The 23,925-nt window shown below is 34.1% G+C and overlaps 1 protein-coding gene across 1 annotated transcript; it reads left to right on the top strand.

Annotated features, from left to right (window-relative positions):
• The first annotated feature begins 16,930 nt into the window (after nucleotides 1-16,930).
• On the top strand, nucleotides 16,931-17,746 carry LOC127106116 (protein MIZU-KUSSEI 1). The gene has a single exon (XM_051043408.1). It carries the CDS (start codon nucleotides 16,976-16,978, stop codon nucleotides 17,642-17,644), a length of 669 nt encoding a protein of 222 aa, XP_050899365.1. The 5' UTR covers nucleotides 16,931-16,975; the 3' UTR covers nucleotides 17,645-17,746.
• The last annotated feature ends 6,179 nt before the right edge of the window (nucleotides 17,747-23,925 follow it).

The raw sequence follows: 23,925 nt of genomic DNA, 5'->3' as shown, positions 1-23,925 counted from the left end.
TTATGAAGGATTGTCCGTATGCATACTATGTTCATTGTTTTGCTCATCGATTGCAACTTGCATTAGTTACATCATCAAGAGAAGTCAAACCTGTTCATAAATTTTTTGAGAAGCTGATCTTTGTTGCAAATGTTGTTTGTTCTTCTACAAAGCGTCATGATGAGTTACAAGCTGCCCAATTAGAAGAAATTGCTTATTTGTTAGAGATTGATGAAATTGTAATTGGTAAAGGTGAAAATCAAGTTGGTACATTGAAACGAGCTGGAGATACTCGTTGGGGATCACATTACGATTCAATTTCTAGCTTGATAAACATGTATGAAGCAACTTGTTTAGTTTTTTAAAAAATTGCAAAAGATAGAGGGAGTTATGCTACACGTGGGGATGCAGATAGTTATTATAATTACTTGAAGGCATTTGATTTTATATTTATTTTGCACTTGATGAAAGAAATCATGGGAATAACAGATATGCTTTGTCAAGCCTTACAAAAAAAAACCAAGATGTAGTTAATTTTATGAACTTGGTTCGTTCAACAAAACATCTTATTCAAGGTTTGAGAGAAAATGGTTGGGATATATTGTTTACTAAAGTGGTATCTTTTTGTGAAAAGCATGGTATTGAGATTCCTAATCTTAATGATGTTCATTAAACAACAAGATTTGGACACTCCCGTCTTGAAGAGAATCAAGTCACAATTCAACATTACTTTAAAGTTGAAATCTTTTTCACTACCATTGACAAATAGTTACAAGAGTTGAATAGCAGATTCAGTGAGGAGGCAATGGATTTGTTAACTCTTTCTTGTTCTTTATCTTCTAAGGATGGATATAAAGCTTTTAGCATTGATACTATTTGTTCTTTAGTTGAAAAATATTATCCTATGGATTTTAGTGATCAAGAGAAGAATAATTTGCAATTTCAACTCCAATATTTTCTATTTGTTGCTCGTCAAGCATCAAACTTGAATAATTTATCAACTATTCAAGAACTATGTTCATGTTTGGTTGCATCTGGACAGGCTGAAACTTACTTCTTGATTGATAGACTACTTCGTCTTATCATGACTCTTCCCGTTTCTACGGCCACAACTGAGAGGTCTTTTTCAGCAATGAAAATTATTAAGACTAAGTTGAGAAATAAGATGGATGATGGTTTTCTTGGAGATAGCATGACAGTATATATTGAAAGGGAGATTAGTGCAAGCATTAGTTCGGAGTCAATTATTGACGATTTCAAGTCACTCGGAACGCGTAAAGCATTACTTTAAGGTAGTTTTAAGTCATGTAATTTAAATTTTTAGTAATTAACTTTGTATTTATTTTAACTTTAATGTTTTATTTAAAATACTATTTACATTTTATTTATAATCTTTATTTTACGTTAGCGGCCATACCAAATTTTTTTATCTGGCTCTGCCACTGATCGAGACCAAATCATGCACCCTAAATTTCCTTTAAGCCTCGAGTTGCAGTTTGTCTTTTTTACCATTTGGAAACTCTTTGTTATTCTTCTTATTTTTATTTTTATTTTTCTTCTTTTTCTGAAAGGTGTGTCTAGTGTTCGACACAACCAACACATATGAGTACATTCAACTAGTTTATTTTTTAATTTTTTTGTCTACATTGACATGTTTGGGTTAGTGTGATTGCTTCATAGTCCACAATACCTATTTCATTCACACTTAATATGTATTATAGTAAACGTTAGTTATACTCTTTAGTTACACTAGTTAGTCTCATTGGTCATATACGTCTTATGTTTCCCTTGGTGTAATTCAAATTCTCTCGGTATTTTAATCTAGTTTCTATTTTACTTTTCTTTCATATATGGGTTTTAATAGAAATAAGGGTTAAATATGTTTTTAGTCCTATAAATAGACCAACATTCAATTTTAGTCCCTCTAAAATTTTCCTTCAAACAATGGTCCTCCTAAACTTTTCATTTCATAAATTTGGTCTCTCTCGCTAGTTTTCACTAACTGAGGCTTACATGGAACTTATTTAATTTTCCAACATTGATTTTTTTTAATTATTTGACAACGTGGATGATTTTATGATAACGTTGACTAAATATATAGAAATCCAAAACATCTTAATCCTTGAACCATTCCACCATTTTCTTTTGAAAGTCAAACCTTATCAATCGTCTATTTCTACCTCTGTGTGGTCCCAGATCTTATGGTCTCTTCCAGTTGAAATATTGTTGGTGAGGTACTTCCTTCCAGTTGAAATTAAGCTTATGCTCAATTTTTTGCATCTTTCAAAGAACAACACGTGGTCCTATTGTGGTCCTTCAGTTTGTCACTTTGTTTATTCAGTAAAGTCAGGGTTTCTTTATCCATTATTTTACTTGTATTATTAATGAATATCATATATTCTGGGTTGAATTGTATATGTATTTAGGTAGTATTTTGTACTACATACTATATTTGACTTTATTTGAAAAACTTTGACCCTAAATGAATTAATTGTATAGGACACGAGTAACTTTAAGGTTGTGTTCTATACCAAGGATTGTTTTGTAAAAGACCATAACTTAATATATAAGGGTGGGTACGTTTATGCATATAGTGGTTAAGATCCAAATTATTGTTTTGTTTTGAAGCATGTGAGTTAATCAAAGGCATTGATATTGATTTTGGTGTTGGGGTTGTGAAAATGTGGTGGAAACATGATGGTCGTAGCTTTGATGAAGATTTAAAACCTTTTAGGGTTGATGGAGATGCATGTGATTTGTCTATGTTTTCATTTAGAAATAATTGTTAAGTTAAGATATTTGCTAAACCAAAACTAGTTACAGGAGAGGCCACCTTTATGGATAAGGTTAAAGAGAAAGGCAAGGGGACAAAATGTGATGAAGAGGTTGATAATTCTAGTGAATCTGGTGGTGAACATAGGGATGAATATATGAAGGGTGTATATGTTGATGATAGTAAGGAGGATATGATGAAAGGGTTTGATGAAGGGTGTAAAGGGTGTACATTTTGATGATACAAAGGGATGAACCATAGGAAAGTAGATGACCCCATTAAGTATGTGCATAAATGTTATCACAAGAGTACATATGAAAAATGTTATAATGAAGTGGTCACCCTTTAAATTGCTGAAACAAATGGCCTAAGACCTCTAATCTTATGATATTGTCTCTCATGTTCAAACGTAGCCTATGCAAGCCAAAGAAACTTTATAGGAGAGAACCAGGTGAGGCAACCCAAACAAAATGGCAAAGAAAAAATATCAACCATGGGTGAAAAAAGTGCTTTGGAATAGGCCACAATAGTAGTTCTTGAAAAAATAATAAGCAAATTATACTTGTTCCACTTGAAAATACAACATAGGAGCTACTTGCACAAGCCATTAAGACTACCAAAGTCCAAGTGACAAAAAATGTAATGTTCTAAATTTATCTTGTGCTTGTGTGTAAATAAATATGTGATTTAACAATGTCTTTATTTCTATCTAGGGAGGTCTGTGGGGTATGTAAATGGTAGCCCAAGTCAGACTACAACAAAGAGTAAAAAGGCTTAGAAAAAGAAGAAAAAAATATTGATACCAAAGAATAGGGTGAAGAAAAATGCTGATTTGACATGTGAAAAAAAAGAGTGATAAGCTAAGGACCCTGAAAACAAGAGACATAACTGGCCCTAGTAAAAAACCTGATGATCCATTGGTGAATACTGAAGAGGGAACCACATCAAATGTCATTGTTGATGCTAGGATATCAAAAAGATGGGCATACATTTGTAAGGGCGTAACTCAATGAAGGCTATGTTGATATTTTGAAGATATTTATGTTTTGTATTTGAATTGTCATATGTACTATCATATGTTGATATTTATGTTTTGTATTTGTATTGTCAAATGTCATATTCTGTTTTGATATGTATTGTAATGGAATGGAGCAACTACTTTGATTTGTAATGTAATTAATGGAGCAAATACTATCTTGATATGTACTATAATGAATGGAACAACTATTATGATATGTATTTTAATAATTATGTTTGGTCATACTATGTACGAACATGTCAAAAGAATGCCAAAATATAGGTCATACTATGTCCAAATTATAGGCCATACTATGTCCAAAATATAGGACACATTATGTCCAAAATATAGGCTACATCATGTCAAAATTTCTGCCCAGATTATGTCAATATCAATCCATACAACATTACATTACTAGAACAACATTTGAATAACATTTCATAAACAATTCAACAACATTACACTAGTGAACGATATTTCAACAACATTTCAACAACATTACATTAATGAAACAACATTGGAACAATATTTCAACAACATTACATTTCAATATATTCCTTAGGATTTACACCTCAATAACAAGTACATGTTGATCATAAACAAAAAGACAAGATAAATCGACTTCAATTTTCCACAAAATGCCTCTGACTTCATCTTCATCTGCAGTTTCTTGTTCTTTTTCATTGAAGATTCATACGGATCCTTCAACATTTCAACAGCTTGCATCTTGTCCATCTTTGCTCAAATCTTCATCTACAATTTCATAAACATCTTTTCCTTGTTATATCTTTTCATCCCATATGAATAAATTTCAAGTTTCCTCACATTGCAAAAATGGACATCTCCATAAAAGCCTTCATTTGTTAGGTTCGTTCTTGCAATGGTGTGATATCATGCAAGCATTACACGCACACCTTCTTCCTGGACGTTTGCTCACAATTGCGAAATCATAAGAAAATGTTTTGCTTCACCTTGATGAAGTTGGCATTTGAGCAAGATTTGGGAACGAGTTACAATGAAGAAGAAGAATGGAACGAGTTGCAATGAAGAAGAGGTATCAAACGATTTACAGAACATGAATGGAATGGGAAAGAAAAATATGAATTTAGGGTTTTATTCTAAAGAGGAAACAATAATTGAAATATAAAATAAATTAATTAATTAAAAATCCTACATCATTATACCACGTGTAAAAAAAACCCATTTGGACCTCCACGTGGGCAACCGTTAAGTCATTTTAACGGGAGCGACCAATACTCTGGACTAAAAAGTTTTGGAGGACCGATGTTTGAAGAAAAATTTTAGAAGAATTAAAATTGAATTATGGGATATTTCTGAGGGTCCCTGACACATTTAACCCTAAAAATAACATTATTGTATGAAAAATTCAAAATCCACCTCAAATAATTTCAGGTACTCCCAAAATTTTAATTTTGACATTTTCAAAAAGATCCTTATGATATTTCAAACCTCCATAAATACTTTCGGAAGGATTCTTCTAGTATTTTATTTTTCATGTTCTAAAGCAAATACAATAAATAATATTAGTTATTTAGTGAAAAAATTTCACAACCCCCACAAACGCTTTCAGAAGGATCCTTCTAGTATTTCATTTTTCATGTTCAAAGGTAAACACGCTAAATAATGATGGTTATTTAGTGAAATTTTTTCAGAAGCCTCACAAAATACTTTTTGAAAGATCTTTTATCACTACGCCAAAAACTGGAATAGACAGCGCCCCTTAGAGGGCGCTTTATTACAAAAACGCACTCTAAAGTGAAGAGAAAAAATAAGGAGCATACTATTGGAATAGACAGCGCACTTTAGAGGGCGCTTTTGTAACAAAGCGCATTCTAAAGTGAAGCGAAAAAATAATGAGGAAATGGAGGGACACCAATAGAGGATGCTTTATTGAAAGCGCCCTCTAAGGGTAACCTTAGAGGGCGCTTTTAAAAAAGCGCTCTCTATGTCCATGTACATTTCCAGTTTATAAGGCGCTTTTGGAAAGCCTTAGAGAGCGCTTTTAGAAGCGCCCTCTTAGCCCCCCTTTAGAGGGCGCTTTTGTAACAAAGCGCCCTCTAAAGTGAAGCCAAAAAAAAATAATGAGGAAATGGAGGGACAACAATAGAGGGCGCTTTAGTGAAAGCGCCCTCTAAGGTTACCCTTAGAGGGCGCTTTTAAAAAAGCGCTCTCTAAGTCCATGTACATTTCCAGTTTAGAAGGCGCTTTTGGAAAGCCTTAGAGAGCGCTTTCAGAAGCGCCCTCTTAGGCCCCCTTTAGAGGGCGCTTTTTTTACAAAAGTGCCCTCTAAGGTCCCCTTTAGTAAACATTAAAATTATAACATATACTGCATGTCTCTTTATTTTCCCTCTCTATAAGCTATTTCGTTTACGTAACTGGGTTTTCTCTCTACTGCGATTACTCTCTACTGCGATTACTCTCGTCCTCCGTTTGTTCTCCCTCCCTCACCGTCATCGTCGCCGTCGCCTTTTTCTGCTGCTGCGTTCACGTTCACGTCCACCGTCACTGTTCACTTTCTTCTCCATCGTTACCGTCACCTTGAAGGTATTTCTCTTCTCCATCGTTACCGTTCACTTTCTTCATGTGTTTGATTAGGGCATTTTCTAAACTTAGTTTTACATTTTGTGCATTATGTTGATTAATGTTGTTTAGGGCAAACTGAGTTTTTTATTTCTGATTGAAAACTGATATCATTTGAAGTGTGTTTGAGCTTGTGCTTGGAAGTTTGATGATTATGGATGCAAGTTTGTTCATGTTCCAAACACCATAAGTTTGCATTGGTCTTTTGCATGCAGTAGGTGTGTGTGAGTTTGTATTCAATAATGATAAAAAAAAAGAGTTTAGATTGTTGTAACATGAGAGAAATGGAAGGTATATGAATGTGTTCACGTATTGAATCATTGTCTTACTTGGGTCTTATTGAATCATTTCTATATTACAGATAAAATGGCTAACCAAGACGATACCCATGACGCGAATGGATCACGTAACAATGTTGAAAAAGAAATCAAACGAGGATTAACTGTTATGAAGTCAATCATTCGTGCAAGAGACAAGGGTGTAAAATTTGAAGTACATTGGAGTGTTGAAGACCAACTAATTGAGCCTAACGGTTCAATGTTGGCAAGTTACATTGGTTTCCTTGTTCGACAACATATTCCGATTACATGTGATAATTGGAGAAGTCCGGACTTGAAGGTTGGCAAAGAAAAAATATGGCCGGAGATACAGGTACTTACCATATATTGTTATATGTTTTTTTTGTTGACTATTTGTTGACCATATATTGTTATAATATTACTTTATAATAACACACTCCATGTGTATGTTTTTTAGAGATCCTTTCACATCGATGAAAGCCGGCAAAAATATTGTATTCAATTGGCCGGAAAAAGACTCCGAGGATTTCGATCCTTTTTGTCCAACAAATTTCTCAAGGATGAGGAAGGAAAATTTGTTGAAGCAGAACGGCCAATGAAGTATGCCGAGATTATTTCAGCCGATGAATGGGATAACTTTGTCGCCAAACGAAGAAACGAAAAATTCCATGTAATGTCTATTAATTATGGTATTATACAATTGTTAAGTTACTTGGTTCTAATATGCCTTAAACTTTTTTATCCAGGAAGTAAGCGACATAAATCGGAAAAGGGCATCAAAACCCGCGTATCCGTACAAAAAAGGGCGTACGGGATATGCACGGTTACAACAAAGAATTGTGAGTATATTCAAATGCTATGAGCTTATACATTGTCACAATATGTTATAATTGATGATCTTATAATCTAATTCAATGTGTAGCTAGCCGAGGAGAAAAGTGACGCAACATCTCTTCCGGAGCACGTATTATGGAAGGCTGCTCGGATTGGGAAGGATGGGGCTGTCGTTGAAGCGGTCCAAACTGTTTATGACGAATGTGTAAGTATATGTAACATTATTTCTTTAATTATATCGAAAATTTTGTTAGACATATAATTCATTTTTAATCTCCTCTAATAATATTTCAGGAGACTTTATCCCAAACCTTACCTTCAACCGAGGTCCAGGATTGCAGGAGCGTACTTAGTCGAGTACTAAATGTTCCTGAGTATTCCGGTCGTGTGAGGGGTAAGGGTTTTGGTGTGACTCCGTCGTCATTTTATAAAAAACCAAAAACAAAAAATCCTACCAACAAAGAGGTGATGGAGACCTTGGCGGAGTTAAGGGCACAAGTACTTCAACTGCAAAACGAGAATGCAAGGTATAGAGAGGAAAGGTGCGCCTCCGAGGCAAAAGATACTAGTGACCGAGCTAGTATCAATTGTCAACCGAAATTTCCCGAGGTAATTATATATGTTATTATGAAATTAAAATAGCACTTTTTTACTTGACACATATACACGTTAACAATAACATTTATTATTGGTTTAGGGCATTTCACCTTGTCAGCTGTATCTATCGTCACCAACTTATCGCATGGTTGGCAAGGGAAAAGTGCACAACACTTCGGGTGAATTACTTCACCATAATCCCCTCCCGGTGGGATATATGAAAGTTTCGGTTGACCTTGTATTAGATACCGACGCGCTTCTACCATTACCTGACGTTGTTTCAGAGACAACGTTGATGCGAGAAGCAGTCGGATCCTTTGTTGGATGGCCGTCAGATCTAATTTTCCCAGATGCCGAGGTATATATGTTCTAAATGATTATGAATCTTTAGTATTCACATTTCAATTCAGCTACAATTATGATATTTAATCAATCCTTATTACATGGTAATGTTAGACTCCTACAAGACCCACGCATAAAGCTGGTAAAGGGATTTCAAGACGCATCGAGTCGGTTGCATCTCTAAAAGAGGTACAAATATATATACCTATTGAATTATATACGCAACGATTTTGTTGCATCACAAAAAGTCATGATTTAATTTATATGAATTTTTAGGTTCCCGGTCGAAAGTTGAAAAAAGCTGGTAACGATATTCCTCCAACGACGTCCGGGACAAAATCTCAAATTATGATGCGTCTTGAGAAAATGGTGAATGAGTCCGATATTATGCACGGGGCCATTCGTAGTATAGATTTTGATGAAGGTGTTTTCGGAGCTGCTCATTTTGAAATAATTGTAAAGGAGGACATGCAACAACTTTTTGAACACGACGAATTGGGCATCGCTGTCATTCATACATACATATGGTACTCCGATCAATCTATAATTTACTTAGTTGAACAATTTATTTACACATTTCAATGAGTAGTCTAATGTTTATTATGTTTCTATTTAAGGTATATGTATGTAACATTGCTGCGGGGAACTGAATTGTGTAACCGTTTCAATTTTATTGCTGCTTCCCGTATCAACGCAACGTTAATAACGAAAAATCCAACATCCGTAAAGAATGATCTAGTCGATAGATTCATGGCGGTCGGCGATAATACTACACCCAGTTTGTATTTTTTACCGTTTAATTCTGGCAACGGGTTAGATTTTCTTTCTAATAATTTCATTCTAATCTATGTATATCTTTTACGTAGAAAATTTTCATTCATCTAAATTTTTGTTTTATTTTACAGTGGTCACTGGGTGTTGGTTGCTATGGATCTTTCGAGACTAATAGTGTATTATCTCGATTCGTTATCGGGTGATTGGAGTAAATATCCGAGTATGAAGAAGACGGTTGACGCGTAAGTGAAATTCCCCTAAATATTCGTGTGTATTTGTATATTTAATTATGTCTGTCAGATTGATCTCAATATACGTTTTTATTTTGTTAGGACAATAATAAAATTTAGATCGAAAAAGAATTATCGCAATAGGAAGGACATTACCTGGATCAGAGTTCAGGTATATATTAAGTATCTTATTTTTGCTTATAATAGTGTTTGTTTTTTTGCTTATAATAGTGTTTGTAAGAAATTAACTATATATATATTGTTTGTTTTTCTGTGTAGTGTCCTCAGCAAAATAATTCGGTCGATTGCGGATTTTTTGTATTGAGATTTATGAGAGATATCATTGCGTTGAATCGTATAGACATCCCAAAAATGGTATGGAATAATAACTTAGGGTTTATTTTAATATTATCGGATATTTCATCTAATTTGTTACTAAATCATGAATATGTTTTATTCTCTTAATTGTAGTACTTTGAGGAATACAAATCTTACTCAAGAGCTCATTTGGATGAAATGAAGGATGAATTGTGTCAATTCATTGTTGATCAAAGAATCATATAGCTAGGTTGTATATTGTTGTACATATATGTATGGAATGTTGTTGTTGTATGTTGTTGTTGTATATATGTTGTATATTGTTGTTGTACTTTTACTAAATCATGAATATGTTGTTGTATATTGTTGATCAAAGAATCATATATTATGTTGTATATATGGAGGATTAATGTTGTATATAAATGGATTCATGTTGTATATATCAATGGATTAATGGTGTATAACATTGGATTAAAGGATGAAATCAATATGAATTTTACACTTTTGCAGCATGCGAACAGGTTACCAATTAAATATCCACTGTTTTTCAAACAATTTTTTTTAAAATAACTAACACTTTAGAGGGCGCTTTCTGTAGGAAGCGCCCTCTAAACATTTTACATTGACAACTTTAGAGGGCGCTTTGTCCAGAAAGCGCCCTCTAAACACTTTACATTGACAACTTTAGAGGGCGCTTAACACTTTAGAGGGCGCTTTCTGTAGGAAGCGCCCTCTAAACATTTTACATTGACAACTTTAGAGGGCGCTTTGTCCAGAAAGCGCCCTCTAAACACTTTACATTGACAACTTTAGAGGGCGCTTTTTCCAGAAAGCGCCCTCTAAACACTTTACATTGACAACTTTAGAGGGCGCTTTTTCCAGAAAGCGCCCTCTAAGGTGTCCCTTTATGGACCACTCCAGAGGGCGCTTTTTTCTGAAAGCGCACTATAATGTGGCCCTTAAAGGGCCACTTTAGACAGCGCTTTCTCCAGGAAAACAAAGCGTTGTCTTCACCTATGCCAGCGCCACTTTAGAGGGCGCTTAAAAGCGCTGTTATAGGCCAAAATAAGCGCCCTCTTTTCCCTTATTTGGCGTAGTGTATTTGGTTCATTTTTATTCTAAAGTTTTCAGAAGAGTTCTTCCAAAAACTTAAAAATGACTTAACATAATGATTTTATTGAAAAAGTTAAAAATTGAAAAATTCAGAGGTCCATAAGACTATTTAAAATTAAATTGAAGATTTTATTTATAATATTAGAGTCGTGTTTTGATTCTATTACCTCGAGGTTATAACTTATGGGTTCGCCACATCCGACCTAAATAAAAATCATGTTGTGGGGGTGGAGGGGGAAACCTAAAATATATTAGTAATATTAAAATATAATAAACAAAGTTAAATTGTTATTGGGGCAAGTGGACCAACAAGATAGACTTTAGGCATAACAATAGGGTAGGATGAGGATGCTTTTACATTATTTGTCCTCGAACCTGATTCCCTTAATAATCTCAATTCCCTTCATGATTTTCGACGAGGATGAATAATTAAACTCTAAACTCGTCCCAAAATGGCAATACCCTCTCTCTTCCCTATCCCTGCAATGGAATCAATTTATTTTAAAATATAAATGATATATTTTCTCAAGCCCGTAAATTTCTCCAAACCCATAACATGTATGGAATCCTAACAAACAAAAACATACATCGCTAATAAAAAAGTAAAATGATTCTGAAAATTTTCACATATATTTTCAACTATTTTAAATAATGAAGAGAAAATAAAAAAATTAATACATTAACCTTAAAACTAATATTCTAAATTATCAAAATAAAATAATCCAAATTATCAAAGCCAAAAAAATAAAAATACAAACCAATATTTTAAATTATCATCAAACAATCACATAATCAAGAATATTCTATATTTCAAACTTCTATCTAAATGGAGTGGGTTTGGGGATGAACTCAGGGTGGGAACAAGTGTCTCTCTTCTTTATTTCACTCTCATATTTTAAATTTGGAAAAACTCAAATGTAGAACCGAACTAAGTCAAAATGGAGTTTCCTTGTGTCAATTTTGGAGCTATATTTTTTGGCATTAAAAAAGCCTTATCTCCGTCTTTTTATATAAAGTATATTTTGTAAGAAATAACTCAGAGTATTATGTCTTTATCAACAAATCTTTTATTGATGAAACCATTTTCAGAGGAGGAATTCAAGGACATAATTTCAAGTTGTGACAAAAATAAAATCCTGGGCCAAAATAAACTCAACAACAACTTTTCCAAAGAATATTGGGATCCTATAAAAAAGGGCATATTGATATTTATGTCTAAATTTCATACGGCAGGAAAGTTAACAAAACCAATTACGACTTTCTTTTTGTCACTAATCCCAAAAAAGGTTCATTCTCAAGAGCTTGGTGATTTTCGCTCAATTTGTCTCATTGGAAGTCTTTAAAAGATTTTATTTATGCTATTGGTATTTAGATTGAATAAATTTTTATCTAAGGTAATCTTTCATTGCCAGTCATCCTTTCTTCTGGGTAGGAAAATTTTGGATGGAGTGGTGGTTGAAAACAAGATTTTTTATTTAGAGAGAATAAGAAAGGATAAATGTCTATTGTTGAAAGTTGTTTTGAAAAGGCATATCAGGAACAACGAATCCCTTTATGAATGATAAACAGATTCTTTTTGCACGTTGGTTATTAGGGGTAGTAGTTCCTACAAAGGATCAGACTAATGACGTATACAATACTTGAATTGTCGATGTAGATCCTACATAGTTGGTTCTCATCCTTCAGAGACTACGAGTATAATAGGAGCATCCGTCAACAAAAGAATCACCCTAAGATGATCATCTCGTGGCTATTGAGAACGAATTAAATCAGATGGTTCCATTTCTCAATCTTTTCGACCTAGGTCCCTTCCGTAGGAGCAAGTCATAAAGATTGAGAAAAATACGTCATTCACAACCACTGATGAAGGATTCCTCGAAAAGTTCAGGATTACTAATCCTTTTGAAAAGTCCAAATCGAATGGATTCGGTCTTATACATACGCGAGGAAGGAAATACTAAAAGAAGAAACAATCTTCTTCTTTCTTTTATCACTTAGGAGCCGTGCGAGATGAAAGTCTCCTGCACGGTTTTGAATTAATTGTAATTTCCTTATGAATATGATGAGTAAGATGAGATTCCAAAACACTTGGATAACTTTGATGAAAGAATGCATTTGTAACAACTTAATGTTCGTTCTTGTTAATTGAAGTCTATATAAGATTTAGAGTGAGAAAAGGTCTTCGTCAAAGGGGTGCTCTTGCACCCTTTATATTTTTCATTATAGCAGAAGACCTTGCAACACTAACTAATAGAGAAACAAAGTAAGGGGGACTCAACGAATACAAAGTTCAAAAAACACTTCAGTACAAAATCTTACAATTTTTAGACGACACAGTCTTTCTAGCTCATGGAACTGGGGAAGATTTGTGGTCCTCAAAATAACGCTAAGAAGCTTTGGACTGATATTGAGTTTGAAGGTGAATTTATTGAGAATTAATTTGATTGGTGTTAACACAAGAAGATGCGCTGCTTGGGATCCAATAATGGAGAATCACTACTACAAAATAGGTTTTTTAACTACAATTGAAATAAGGCTTTTGCCTAGGTTGGTGTGGATAAGGTAATGAAGGATGTAATGGAAAGTTCCCATTTCCCCCTCAGTTCATTTTTCAACAGAGGTGGGAAATAAATAACTTTACCATAGGTTGGTTTTCCAGAAAGGTGAAAGCAACAGTACAAAACTATTCTCCATGATGGATTGCAAGAATGGATAAATGTTTTGATCAAAGTTGTTTCCTCTTGTCTTGTAATGTTTATTGCTAAAATTATTTTCTTCAATACATGCTTGTTAAAAAAGGTTTAATGTTGTTAGGATAAAACATGAATGTAGTTGTTGTTGAGTTTTAATATTTCTAACAACAATAATAACAACAACAATAACAATATAACAACAAACATTTCTAAGTTACACTCATGCTTTCCTAACTAACATCAAACAATTTTAACAAGCATCAATTAAAATAATAATTTTATAAATTACAAGAGAGTATATATATTAAGGAACCAACCTTAAGATATTTATGTACTCTGCAATCCATCATAGAGAATGAGTTTTACCTCATGTAAGGCTTTCATTATCAGTGTGTTTTCAAGACTTTGCACTCTCCCTTCAAGATAAATCGATGATTTACGTTTAAATATATTGGTTGGTGTAAGTTTCAAGTGGACCACTTAAGTTTCATGTGGATTGATGAGTTGATAATGTCTTGAACGTTGTTACTTTATAAATAGACGACAAAGATTTTTCCTCTCGACTAGAAGAATCGAGAGAATAGGTCATAAATAAAATGAAATAAAATAAAATATGCTAAAATGATGTTGCTGGGAATCAAATGAGGTTGATCAAAACCTTTCCCCTCGTTTCACAAATGAACTGAGGGAATTAGTCATAAATAAATAAATAATATGCTTAAATGCAGTTGTTAAGATTCGAATGCGAGTTGATTATAACATCTCCCTATAGTTGCCAACATAACTGGGAGAATAGGTAGTATTTTGTTTTAAAATTGAAATATGGTGCGCATATGATTTACACCTCGGCTGTTGGTTGGGTGAGGTGAAAGTTTTGTCATAAAATGTATTATTTATACTAATGAATGTTAAAAATAGACTCTCATCTTCGAAAGTTTGACACCTCTCAACCCGGGGAAGAATTATACTGATAAGTTTGGTGTTTAGTAGTTTATCGTTCTATCTTTCTATCTTTTTTCCTTCTTCAAGGCCCCATACAAAGATTGTTAATAAGCTGATCCAAATTTAAATAAAATTCTTATGGTATGGAGGTTCAGAGGGTTTGAATGTGTGTTGGATGAAGTGGGAGAATGTTTTCCTCTTTGCATAGAAAGGTGGACTTGACGTAAAAAATTATAGCTTATTTCAATATGGATTTACTAGGGAAGTGGAAATGGAATTTTTAAATGATGTGAATGAACAATGGTTCGAACTTTTATCATTTAGATATGTCAACCTATCATCACTTTAGGTACGAGCGATGCTACATGTTGCACTAATAAATATTCCATTTGATGGAGAGATATCATGAACGTAAGAGAAGAGCGACAAGCTAGTACGAATCGGTTCAACAAAAACACCAAAGCCAAATTAGGTAGCAAAGATCAAATCTTATTTTGGAAGGATATGTGATTAGGATGGATAACATTAAAGGATATTTTTCTTAACCTTTTTTTTCTTTTACAATTAAGAAAAATGATTGTGTTTCAAATGTGGTCGATTTCATCAACGAATCATGGCAATGTCATATCTCGTAGGTTTCTAGAGAAGTACAACATGATGGAGAAGAATTAAATCACCTTCAAACTTTGTTATCTTATGCTTCCACAATATAAATGGTCTTTGACACGAGGATTTGGATATCCAACAAAGTTTGAAGTTTAAATGTTAAATTATTTTATACATCTCTCATGGAGAACCATCGTCATACTTCGGTGAAGCAAATTCTTTGAAAACTCTAAATATTGTTTGGAAATGCAAAATCCCATCGAAAATTAGTATCTTTGGTTGAAGACTTCTCCAAGACAAACTACCCACAAATGAGACTCTATAAAAAGAGGTATTTTAATCGATACCTTTTTCACTCAATTGTGTATTTTGTTTTAAATGTTTGAAATTTCGACAATGAAAGACTCTTTATTTGATCATCTCTATGATTGTTGGGTGGTGTGGAATGTAGAATACTTAAAATTTGATTTTGTTTAATGGAGAAACATTCATTTCGAGGAGCAAATGGGAAAAAATTAAGAGAATAACTTTTTCTCTTTAGATTTCCAACAAAATGTATGTTAATTTATGTCTTAAGGATTACTTTATATCTCACAATAGGGTGACATCTTTTATATTTTTATTTGTCTCAAATTATTTGTCCCTTTAGAATACCAATGTGATATTTATTATTTCTTTTCACTAATTTATCTTTATTTATTATATTTTAAATTATGTAATTACTCCACTACCTATTTTTAATAGTCTATTTTAATAAATGACACTAGTTTTATCATTGAAATAAATGACACTAATTTTATCATTGAGATAAATGACATTAGTTTTATCATTGAAATCAACAGAATTAATCATTATTTTAAAAAATATGATTTTTTTTTAAAAAAGCTACATATATGATGAGATAGAGAAAGCATGATCTAGTGAATAGTATGATTTAGTGAACAAACATTTATTGTACTTGTTTTATGGAATAGGTTGAAGTATCTCTTATCCTCTCACTCAGTATATTTTTTTGAATTAATACCATTTTACTTGTAAAAAAACAAACACAATTTGTTTTTACTAATATAAAATCACATCAATCAACAAATTTCTTTGTATGTATCATCTATATTTACAATATTTTTTTATTGGGGATAATTTTTCTACCCATCACAAAAAGTTGGGTGTTATACATTCCACTAATCAATTAATGACATTTAATTTTTTATTTAATGGTTTAAATTTGACTTAATACATATAGTCTTTGAATTTAATTTGATGTTCCGATTTAATCCCTTAATTAAAAAAACATTATAAATTAGTCCCTTAACTTTACTTATGTTATCCTATTTGATTATTTCCGTCAATTTCTAGTAAAAAAAAAAGTTAAATTCTGATGACGTGGCATGACATCAAGACTATTGGTACAAATCTGAATCATCATATGTAGTTAAATACTGATACACTTTTTAAATTCAAAAAACGAAACTCTTGCAGTTTAAACCGTGTATTATATATGATGACTCATATTTGTAGCCACGTCCACTAAAATATAAAGTTTTTTTTTCAAAAATGGACGGAAATGACCCGATAGGATTAAAGGACTAAGTTATAATATTTTTTAATTAAAAGATTAAAGCAGAATATTAAATTAAATTAAGAGACTTAATGAATATTAATTGTATCTTTAAATTTTAGAAATTTTCAATGCATTTATTTACTTATGATAACTCTAAACAACTCTTTTTGAGGTGGATATACAAGAATTCCCTTATTTATTTAATTAAATCAAACCCTAAAGTATACACAATACTATAAATAGCTAGACACAACCATTCCAATGGGTGGAACTAGCAAGTACGAGTACCAACAATATGGCCACTAGCGTTACAACAGTGGACTGCCACAAACAAGTCAGATCATGGAGACTGTTACGTTCTCTCATGCAACTATTAATCCCAACTTGCAACCGTTCCACCATTCTTGAAGATCAAGATTCAATATCAAACAAAATTCACCAACACTCCAACTATACTTCTTCACTCACAACATCCACCACAATCACAGGCACAATATTTGGATACCGCAAAGGAAAAATAAGTTTCTGTATTCAACCAAACTCAAACTCCACAACACCGATTCTCCTCTTAGAGCTAGCAGTACCAACGAGTACTCTAGCTAGAGAAATGCGAGGAGGAACACTGAGAATCGCGCTAGAGAGTAGCGACGACAACGGAAGATCTTCGCCGCTGTTGTCGACGCCATTTTGGACTATGTACTGTAATGGAAAAAAGGTTGGTTATGCTGTTAAAAGAAAGGCTTCAAATACTGATTTTGAAGTTCTTAGTTTGATGAGTTCGGTTGATGTTGGAACTGGAGTAATGAAGTGCAGAGAAGAAGATGATGAAGTTATGTATCTGAGAGGTAGCTTTAAGAGAGTTGGTGGTGGATCTTCTGAATGTGAATCTTTTCATTTGATTGATCATGAGAGAGATCATAATGTTCATCAAGAACTTAGTATTTTCTTTTTCAGGTCAAGGTGATAATTAATTAATTACTTTGACCTTTCATTTTTTTTCTTCTTATGGTGAATGGGGCATTTATTATTAACGTACAATAAATAAATATACTATATGCTCCATAAATGCGGGGATTCAAAAGCATTTTTACGCGTAAAGTGACAACTCATAATGTTCTCCTTGTTAGTACTATTATTGGCCATAAAAGCAATGTTAGAGAATTGTATCCATTTTCAACACCTTTAGTTAGCACTTCAAAAATAAAGTGTGTGTTTAACTAATTAACCGAAAATTGATTTTAATCAAATGTACTATTTTGTAAAATATAGTTTAATTATGAAATAAAATCATTCTCTTAGATAATTTGATTCTAAATCGTTTTTGGGTTATGCTTATACCAACTACAAAATAGCTTTAGCTTAGAATAAATTTCTGTGCTAGAGTCAATTTCTTAGGTAGAAACCAACTAAACATCTTAACATCCGATCAAAGCATGTTAGCCCAATAGTACAAAATAAAGTGATATGGCCTAAAACGGAAGCTGGGGGACATAGAGGATAACCGAAGTTTCTAAACCAACCATCCAAATTAATCAATGTTTAATTGTTAAAATAAACTTTGAAATATTTTTTTTAGTTCAATTTGTAGAGAGATTTTTCTCCGGGCCGACCAAAACTAAAATACAAACTCAATTACAAGGCCCAACTCAAAGTATTATTATAAGAAGACCAACGATCAACTGGAAAATCACTAAAAGGGTCTCACACTAGATTTAAACTAAAGATTCATTATTCAATGTCAGATCTGATCGGATGACTCTCTACGATACATGTCGAATCAAATAGGAATACTTTTAACCGTCTATCATATATAAGGGAACACTTTTAACAGTCTATCATATATATGTTAGTGCTTGAGGAACTTTTAGTGAGGAGAGAAAGAGAGAATAATAAAATAAAGATTGTATTATTGAATTGAATGAATGATAAAACTGAATTACAATGTGTCTATTTATACACACCTAAGTGACTTGACTACTAAGTGAAATAACAAACTAAGTAACAAAGCCGGAACTCTAATTAGCTTTGGGCTTGAGTCACACAACTCAACTTGGATTATATGTAATATCTCAACATACCCCTATAGTCCAAGTTGTCGAAACACACTAATCATTGTTGATATGAATTATTCCTAATTTCTTTCTCAACGTTAGGAACATGTCGATCTTCAATCGTTTGGTGAAAATGTCGGTCAATTGTGCTTCACTTGAGCAATGTTTTACTTCAAGTTCACCTCGATTCACCTTCTTCATTAAGAAGTGAAATCTAGCTTCTATGTGCTTACTTCTTCTATGCAAAATTGGATTCTTCGCAAGCTTTATGGTTGACTTATTGTCGATCTACAGTACTAGAGATTTCTTCACTTCGACCTCGATCTCTTCCAGCAAAGATCTGATCCAAATTGCTTGACACGTAGCATATGATCATGTTATATATTCAGCCTCACACGATGATAATTCCACCACAGGTTTCTTTCTCGAGCAACATGAGATTGAGGCACCAAACACTTGAAAAAAATATCCAGTAGTGCTTATTCAATCTTCCTTATCTCCACACAAATCAGCGTCTGAATAACAAGTAACCGTAGCTTACTTGCTTTCAGAGTCTCGTCGAAATAAAATTCCTTTGTTTGTCGATCCTTTTAAGTATCTCGGGATTCTTCTTGCAGCCTTCATGTGTGACACCCTTGGCTCACTCATATATTTGCTCAATAATCTGACTGAGAAACATATATCAGGTCGACTATTGCACACATATCTCAGAGATCCAACAATTTGTTTGAACAAAGTTGCATCGAATTTGTCTTCCTCTCCATGCTTCTCCAACTTCAAATTTGGTTTGATAGACGAAGATGCAGGAGTCGAATCATCCATCATGAATCTCTTAAGTATCTCCTTGACATACTTTCTTTGATGTAGCACTATACCTTGCTTCGATATTTGAAATTTCATGCCTAGGAAGTATGACAACTTTCCCAGATCTGACATTAAATTCCTTTTTCATTAGCTCTTTGAACTTTGACAAATTCTTCAAGCTATTTCCAGTTACTAGCAAGTCATCATCATATAAGCAGATGGTTGTTATATTTTGTGCCACAACCTGAACATACACATCATACTCAAATTTGCATTTGACGAGTCCCAATTCAACCAAGTATGAGTCAATCTTTTTGTTCCATGCCCTAGGTGTCTGCTTGAGACCATAGAGCACTTTGTGCAACTTGTATACTTTACTTGCTTCCTCCTGAATCACAAACCCAAGAGGTTGTGTGACATACATCTCTTCATCTAAAGGTCCATTCAAAAATGACGATTTCTCATCTAAGTGAAATGTCGATCATCCTTGCTTACATGCCAAGGCTACCACTAGTCGAATAGTTTCCAATATTGTGACAGGTGCAAAGACTTCAGAGTAGTCGAGTCCTTCTCGCTGAAGAAATCCTCGAGCTACCAATATCGCCTTATGTCTTGTTGTCGTCCCATCAACATTGTGCTTCAACTTGAACACCCATTTCACTTCGATAGCTTTTATGTGTTGGCAATTCGACCAACTCCCATGCATTGTTTCTTTCGATTGCTTGTAACTCTTCGACCATAGAAGACTTCCACTTTATATTCTTTAAAGCCTTGCTATAATTGATTGGTTCAACACCTGCAAGAAAAGTAAAATAAACTAGTTATCCATCTGTTGTGACTTCATCATCACCAACCATTTCATAGTCTTAAAGTCTTGCTAGACGAGCTCTAGTTCTTTGAGGTCTCTGGCTTATGCTAGCCATAACCTCTCCGACTTTGATTGTGTCGGGTATGTTAGAGACAACTTCAACTTCAACTGGAATATCGACCATATCTTTGACTTCGACACCATTACTTGATTCGTCGAAATCATAGCTCATCAATGGCTTGTCAATTGTATTATTAGAATTTCAATCCCATGCAGAATTTTCATCAATCACAATATCTCTACTAATCATAATATTCTGATTAATTGGATTGAACAACCTGTATGCTCCAGTCTTATGATATCCTACCAGAATCATAGGTTCACTCTTGTCATCAAGCTTTCTTCTTCTTGCATTAGGAACATGCTTGTAACATATATAGCCAAACGCCTTCAGTCGACTCACTGATGGTTGTTTGCCACTCCACGCTTATTCGGGAACCTTGTCCTTCAGCTTCTTGGTAGGGCTCTTGTTCAGTATATAAACAGCAATCGAAACAGCTTCACCCCATAAGGATTTTGGCAAATTCTTCTATTTCAACATGCATCTCGACATGTCCAGTATAGTCTTGTTTCTTCTTTCTGCAATTCCAATATATTGAAGAGTATAAGGAGCAGTTACCTCTTGATCCGCACCATGTTCTGCACGTAATGCTTCAAATATCTTGGATGTGTATTCGCCACCCCCATCTGTTCGCAACACCTTGATCTTCTTTTCACTCTGGTTTTTGACAGGCATCTTGAATCTCTTAAATATTTTGAATACTTTGTCCTTTCTCTTGATCACATAGATCCACAACTTTAGACTAAACTCATCGACAAATGGAAAAAAATACATTTTTTCACCAATGGTATGCTCCTCAAAAGGACCACGTACGTCTGAATGTACACCTTTAAGTATGTAGGAGGATTTAATTGGCATAGTGGAAAGAAAAGACTTCATGGATTGATTTCCAACTAGACAACCTTCGTAAAGTTTGTCGGGCATCTCAAGACTTGGTATACCAGTTACCATATCTTGAGTGACTACTTGATTGAGCGACCTAAATTTCAGATGGCCAAACATCAGATGCCACAACCAACTATTTTTGTGGCCGACAACTGTTTTCAGACATTGTACCTCAGTCAAACTGATCATGGTCTTAAATGTTCTATTCTTCGACAAAGGAGATTTCAAGACCAAGTTATTTAGTATGTCGAAAATTTCTAAAGATCCATCTTTCATAACCACTGAGAACCCCTTTTCGACCAGTTGTCCAACACTTAGCAGATTGCACTTCATTCCATGGACATAGAGTAGACCTTTAATCAAGAATTTCACTACATTACTCACTTGAATAACTATGTTGCCAGTATCTTCAACTTTCAACAAGCTATTATCAACAAGTTTGACCTTGCTCTTCTTCGACTCGTCAAAATCTACTAACCATACTTTTCGACCAATCATGTGATTCGAGCAGTCTGAGTCGAGGAACCAGATCTTGGATTCGACATGGTCATTTGCAACTGCAGCCATAATCACCATATCATCATAATCATCTGAATCATGTCGTGCAAGGTTCTCTCCTTCGTCCTTTCCTTTTTTCAATGTTTTGTCTTTCCTATACCAACAATGCTTGGCCAAGTGACCCCATTTTTCACAGTTATAGTATTGCACACATTTTTTTCTCTTTTTTGCCTTCCTTATAGGAATTTCCTTCTCCTCATTTTGAGGATTCATAATCTCCATCATCGACCTTATTCTTGTGAGTATTCGACCAAGACTTCTTACCCTGAGTCTTGTCGATTTTTTGTTGGAACCACCATTCTTTTTCCATGATTGAGCTTGTAGTGCTTGTATCAAGTCTTGAACTCCTTTCCTTTCGACAATCCTAATCTCATGCCCCTCCAATGAACCAATAAAATCTTCAAGTATTAGGTTTTCAAGATTGTTGGATTCCTGAATAGCTACGATAATGTGATCAAAGTGAGAAATCAACATACATATTACCTTCTCAACTATCGTCTCATCAGTTAGGGTTTCACCATAATCGCATGCAGTCTTTTCATATTCTCCCATCGACAACAATTCATATTGTCGTCGCAAAGTTTGCAACTTGATAACCTTGAATTTCTCGCCTCCTTCATAGTACTTGACAAGAATATCCCATGCCTCCTTCGTCGATTCAACATGAGTGATTCTATCGAAATTAGCTGCATTATCCGCCGATTGGATGTAAAACGCCGCCTTGCAATCCTTCTTCTTGGCATCATTTTGAGCGGTTCTCTGTGTGTCAGTTGCATCTTCACCAACCACAGGAACACCATTAGTAAGCTCTTCTAGGGTTTCATGAAAGCCAAATAGAGATTGCATCTGTTTTCTCCATCGGAACCAATTCTTGTAATCAAGAGTTGGAAAGGAGTTTGGTAAATTTCCGTTACCATTCATCTTTGCAGCGATTGATCAACAACAACCCACAATCCCGAAAACATGATCTCTGACGTATGATTCTTGAAAACACGATCAAGAATCTAACAGGGGCTTTAGATGCCAATTTATTAGTGCATGAGGAAATAAAGAGAGAATAAGGAAATAAAGATTGTATTATTGAATTGAATGAATGATAAAATTGAATTACAAAGTGTCTATTTATATACACTTAAGTGACTTGACTACTAAGTAAAATAAAAAACTAAGTAAGAAACCTTAAATTCTAATTAGCTTTGGGCTTGGGCCACATAACTCAACTTGGATTATATGTAATATCTCAACAATATAAGCATGCCACACGTCTTAATAGATACGATCTCATTCTCACTCTTGCAAGATACACCTTTATGACCTCACTGACTTGTGAATTAGAGTACTCACCTTGCAAGTCCATTGTGTTCTGCCACATCAGATACAAACATGTACCACCAAGCCAGAAGAACTCAATCCTTTCACATTATTGATCTTTCGTTTTGTGATCGGAACAATGGCGTCGTCTGTAAAAATCAGCTTCTCATTCCCGCAAATTTCCACTGAAATCCACCATCTCTTAATAGTTGCATTAAAACGAGTGATATTTATTATGGTCTAATCTCCTATCAACTTTATACCAAATATGGTGGTGTATAAGTCTATTAGATAACCGCTCGACATAATGTCGTTGTCGTCGCTGAAGTGTTAATTAATGTTCCTGATCCTACAAGAGAAGTTTTTCCTCCTATAGTAGAAGAAGTTGTTTCGGTCCTCGTGAATTCTCCCACCGTTTCAAATCCTCAGGCTTTGGTTCCTCTTCTTACCGACCATAGCACATTCTAGATCCTTCATTTTCCAACCTTTTCAATAGTTACTTCAAGGTTAAATTTCCAAACAATTGCAACCACAACAATAAGTCCTTGGACCAGAGATGCTCTAGAGCCTCCTACACCTCCAAGCCAATCTAAGCATGCAATGGGGAAATGAACTGCTCACCACCGTCTACAACCTGGTGCAACAACAAAATGTGCATTTCCTAGCTGAAAGACTCGTAAGAATAGAGGAGAACCTGTAATACGCTC

Source organism: Lathyrus oleraceus, chromosome 7 (assembly GCF_024323335.1).
Source record: "Lathyrus oleraceus cultivar Zhongwan6 chromosome 7, CAAS_Psat_ZW6_1.0, whole genome shotgun sequence".
In the NCBI taxonomy this organism is placed as follows: domain Eukaryota; kingdom Viridiplantae; phylum Streptophyta; class Magnoliopsida; order Fabales; family Fabaceae; genus Lathyrus; species Lathyrus oleraceus.
The sequence above is the reverse complement of the archived record's forward strand: the minus strand, read 5'-3'. Positions and strand labels throughout refer to the sequence as shown.

What these genes read in the sequence shown, in the direction of transcription:
- LOC127106116 (XM_051043408.1), top strand. Translation starts at nt 16,976, where the DNA reads ATGGCCACTAGCGTTACAACAGTGGACTGCCACAAACAAGTCAGATCA.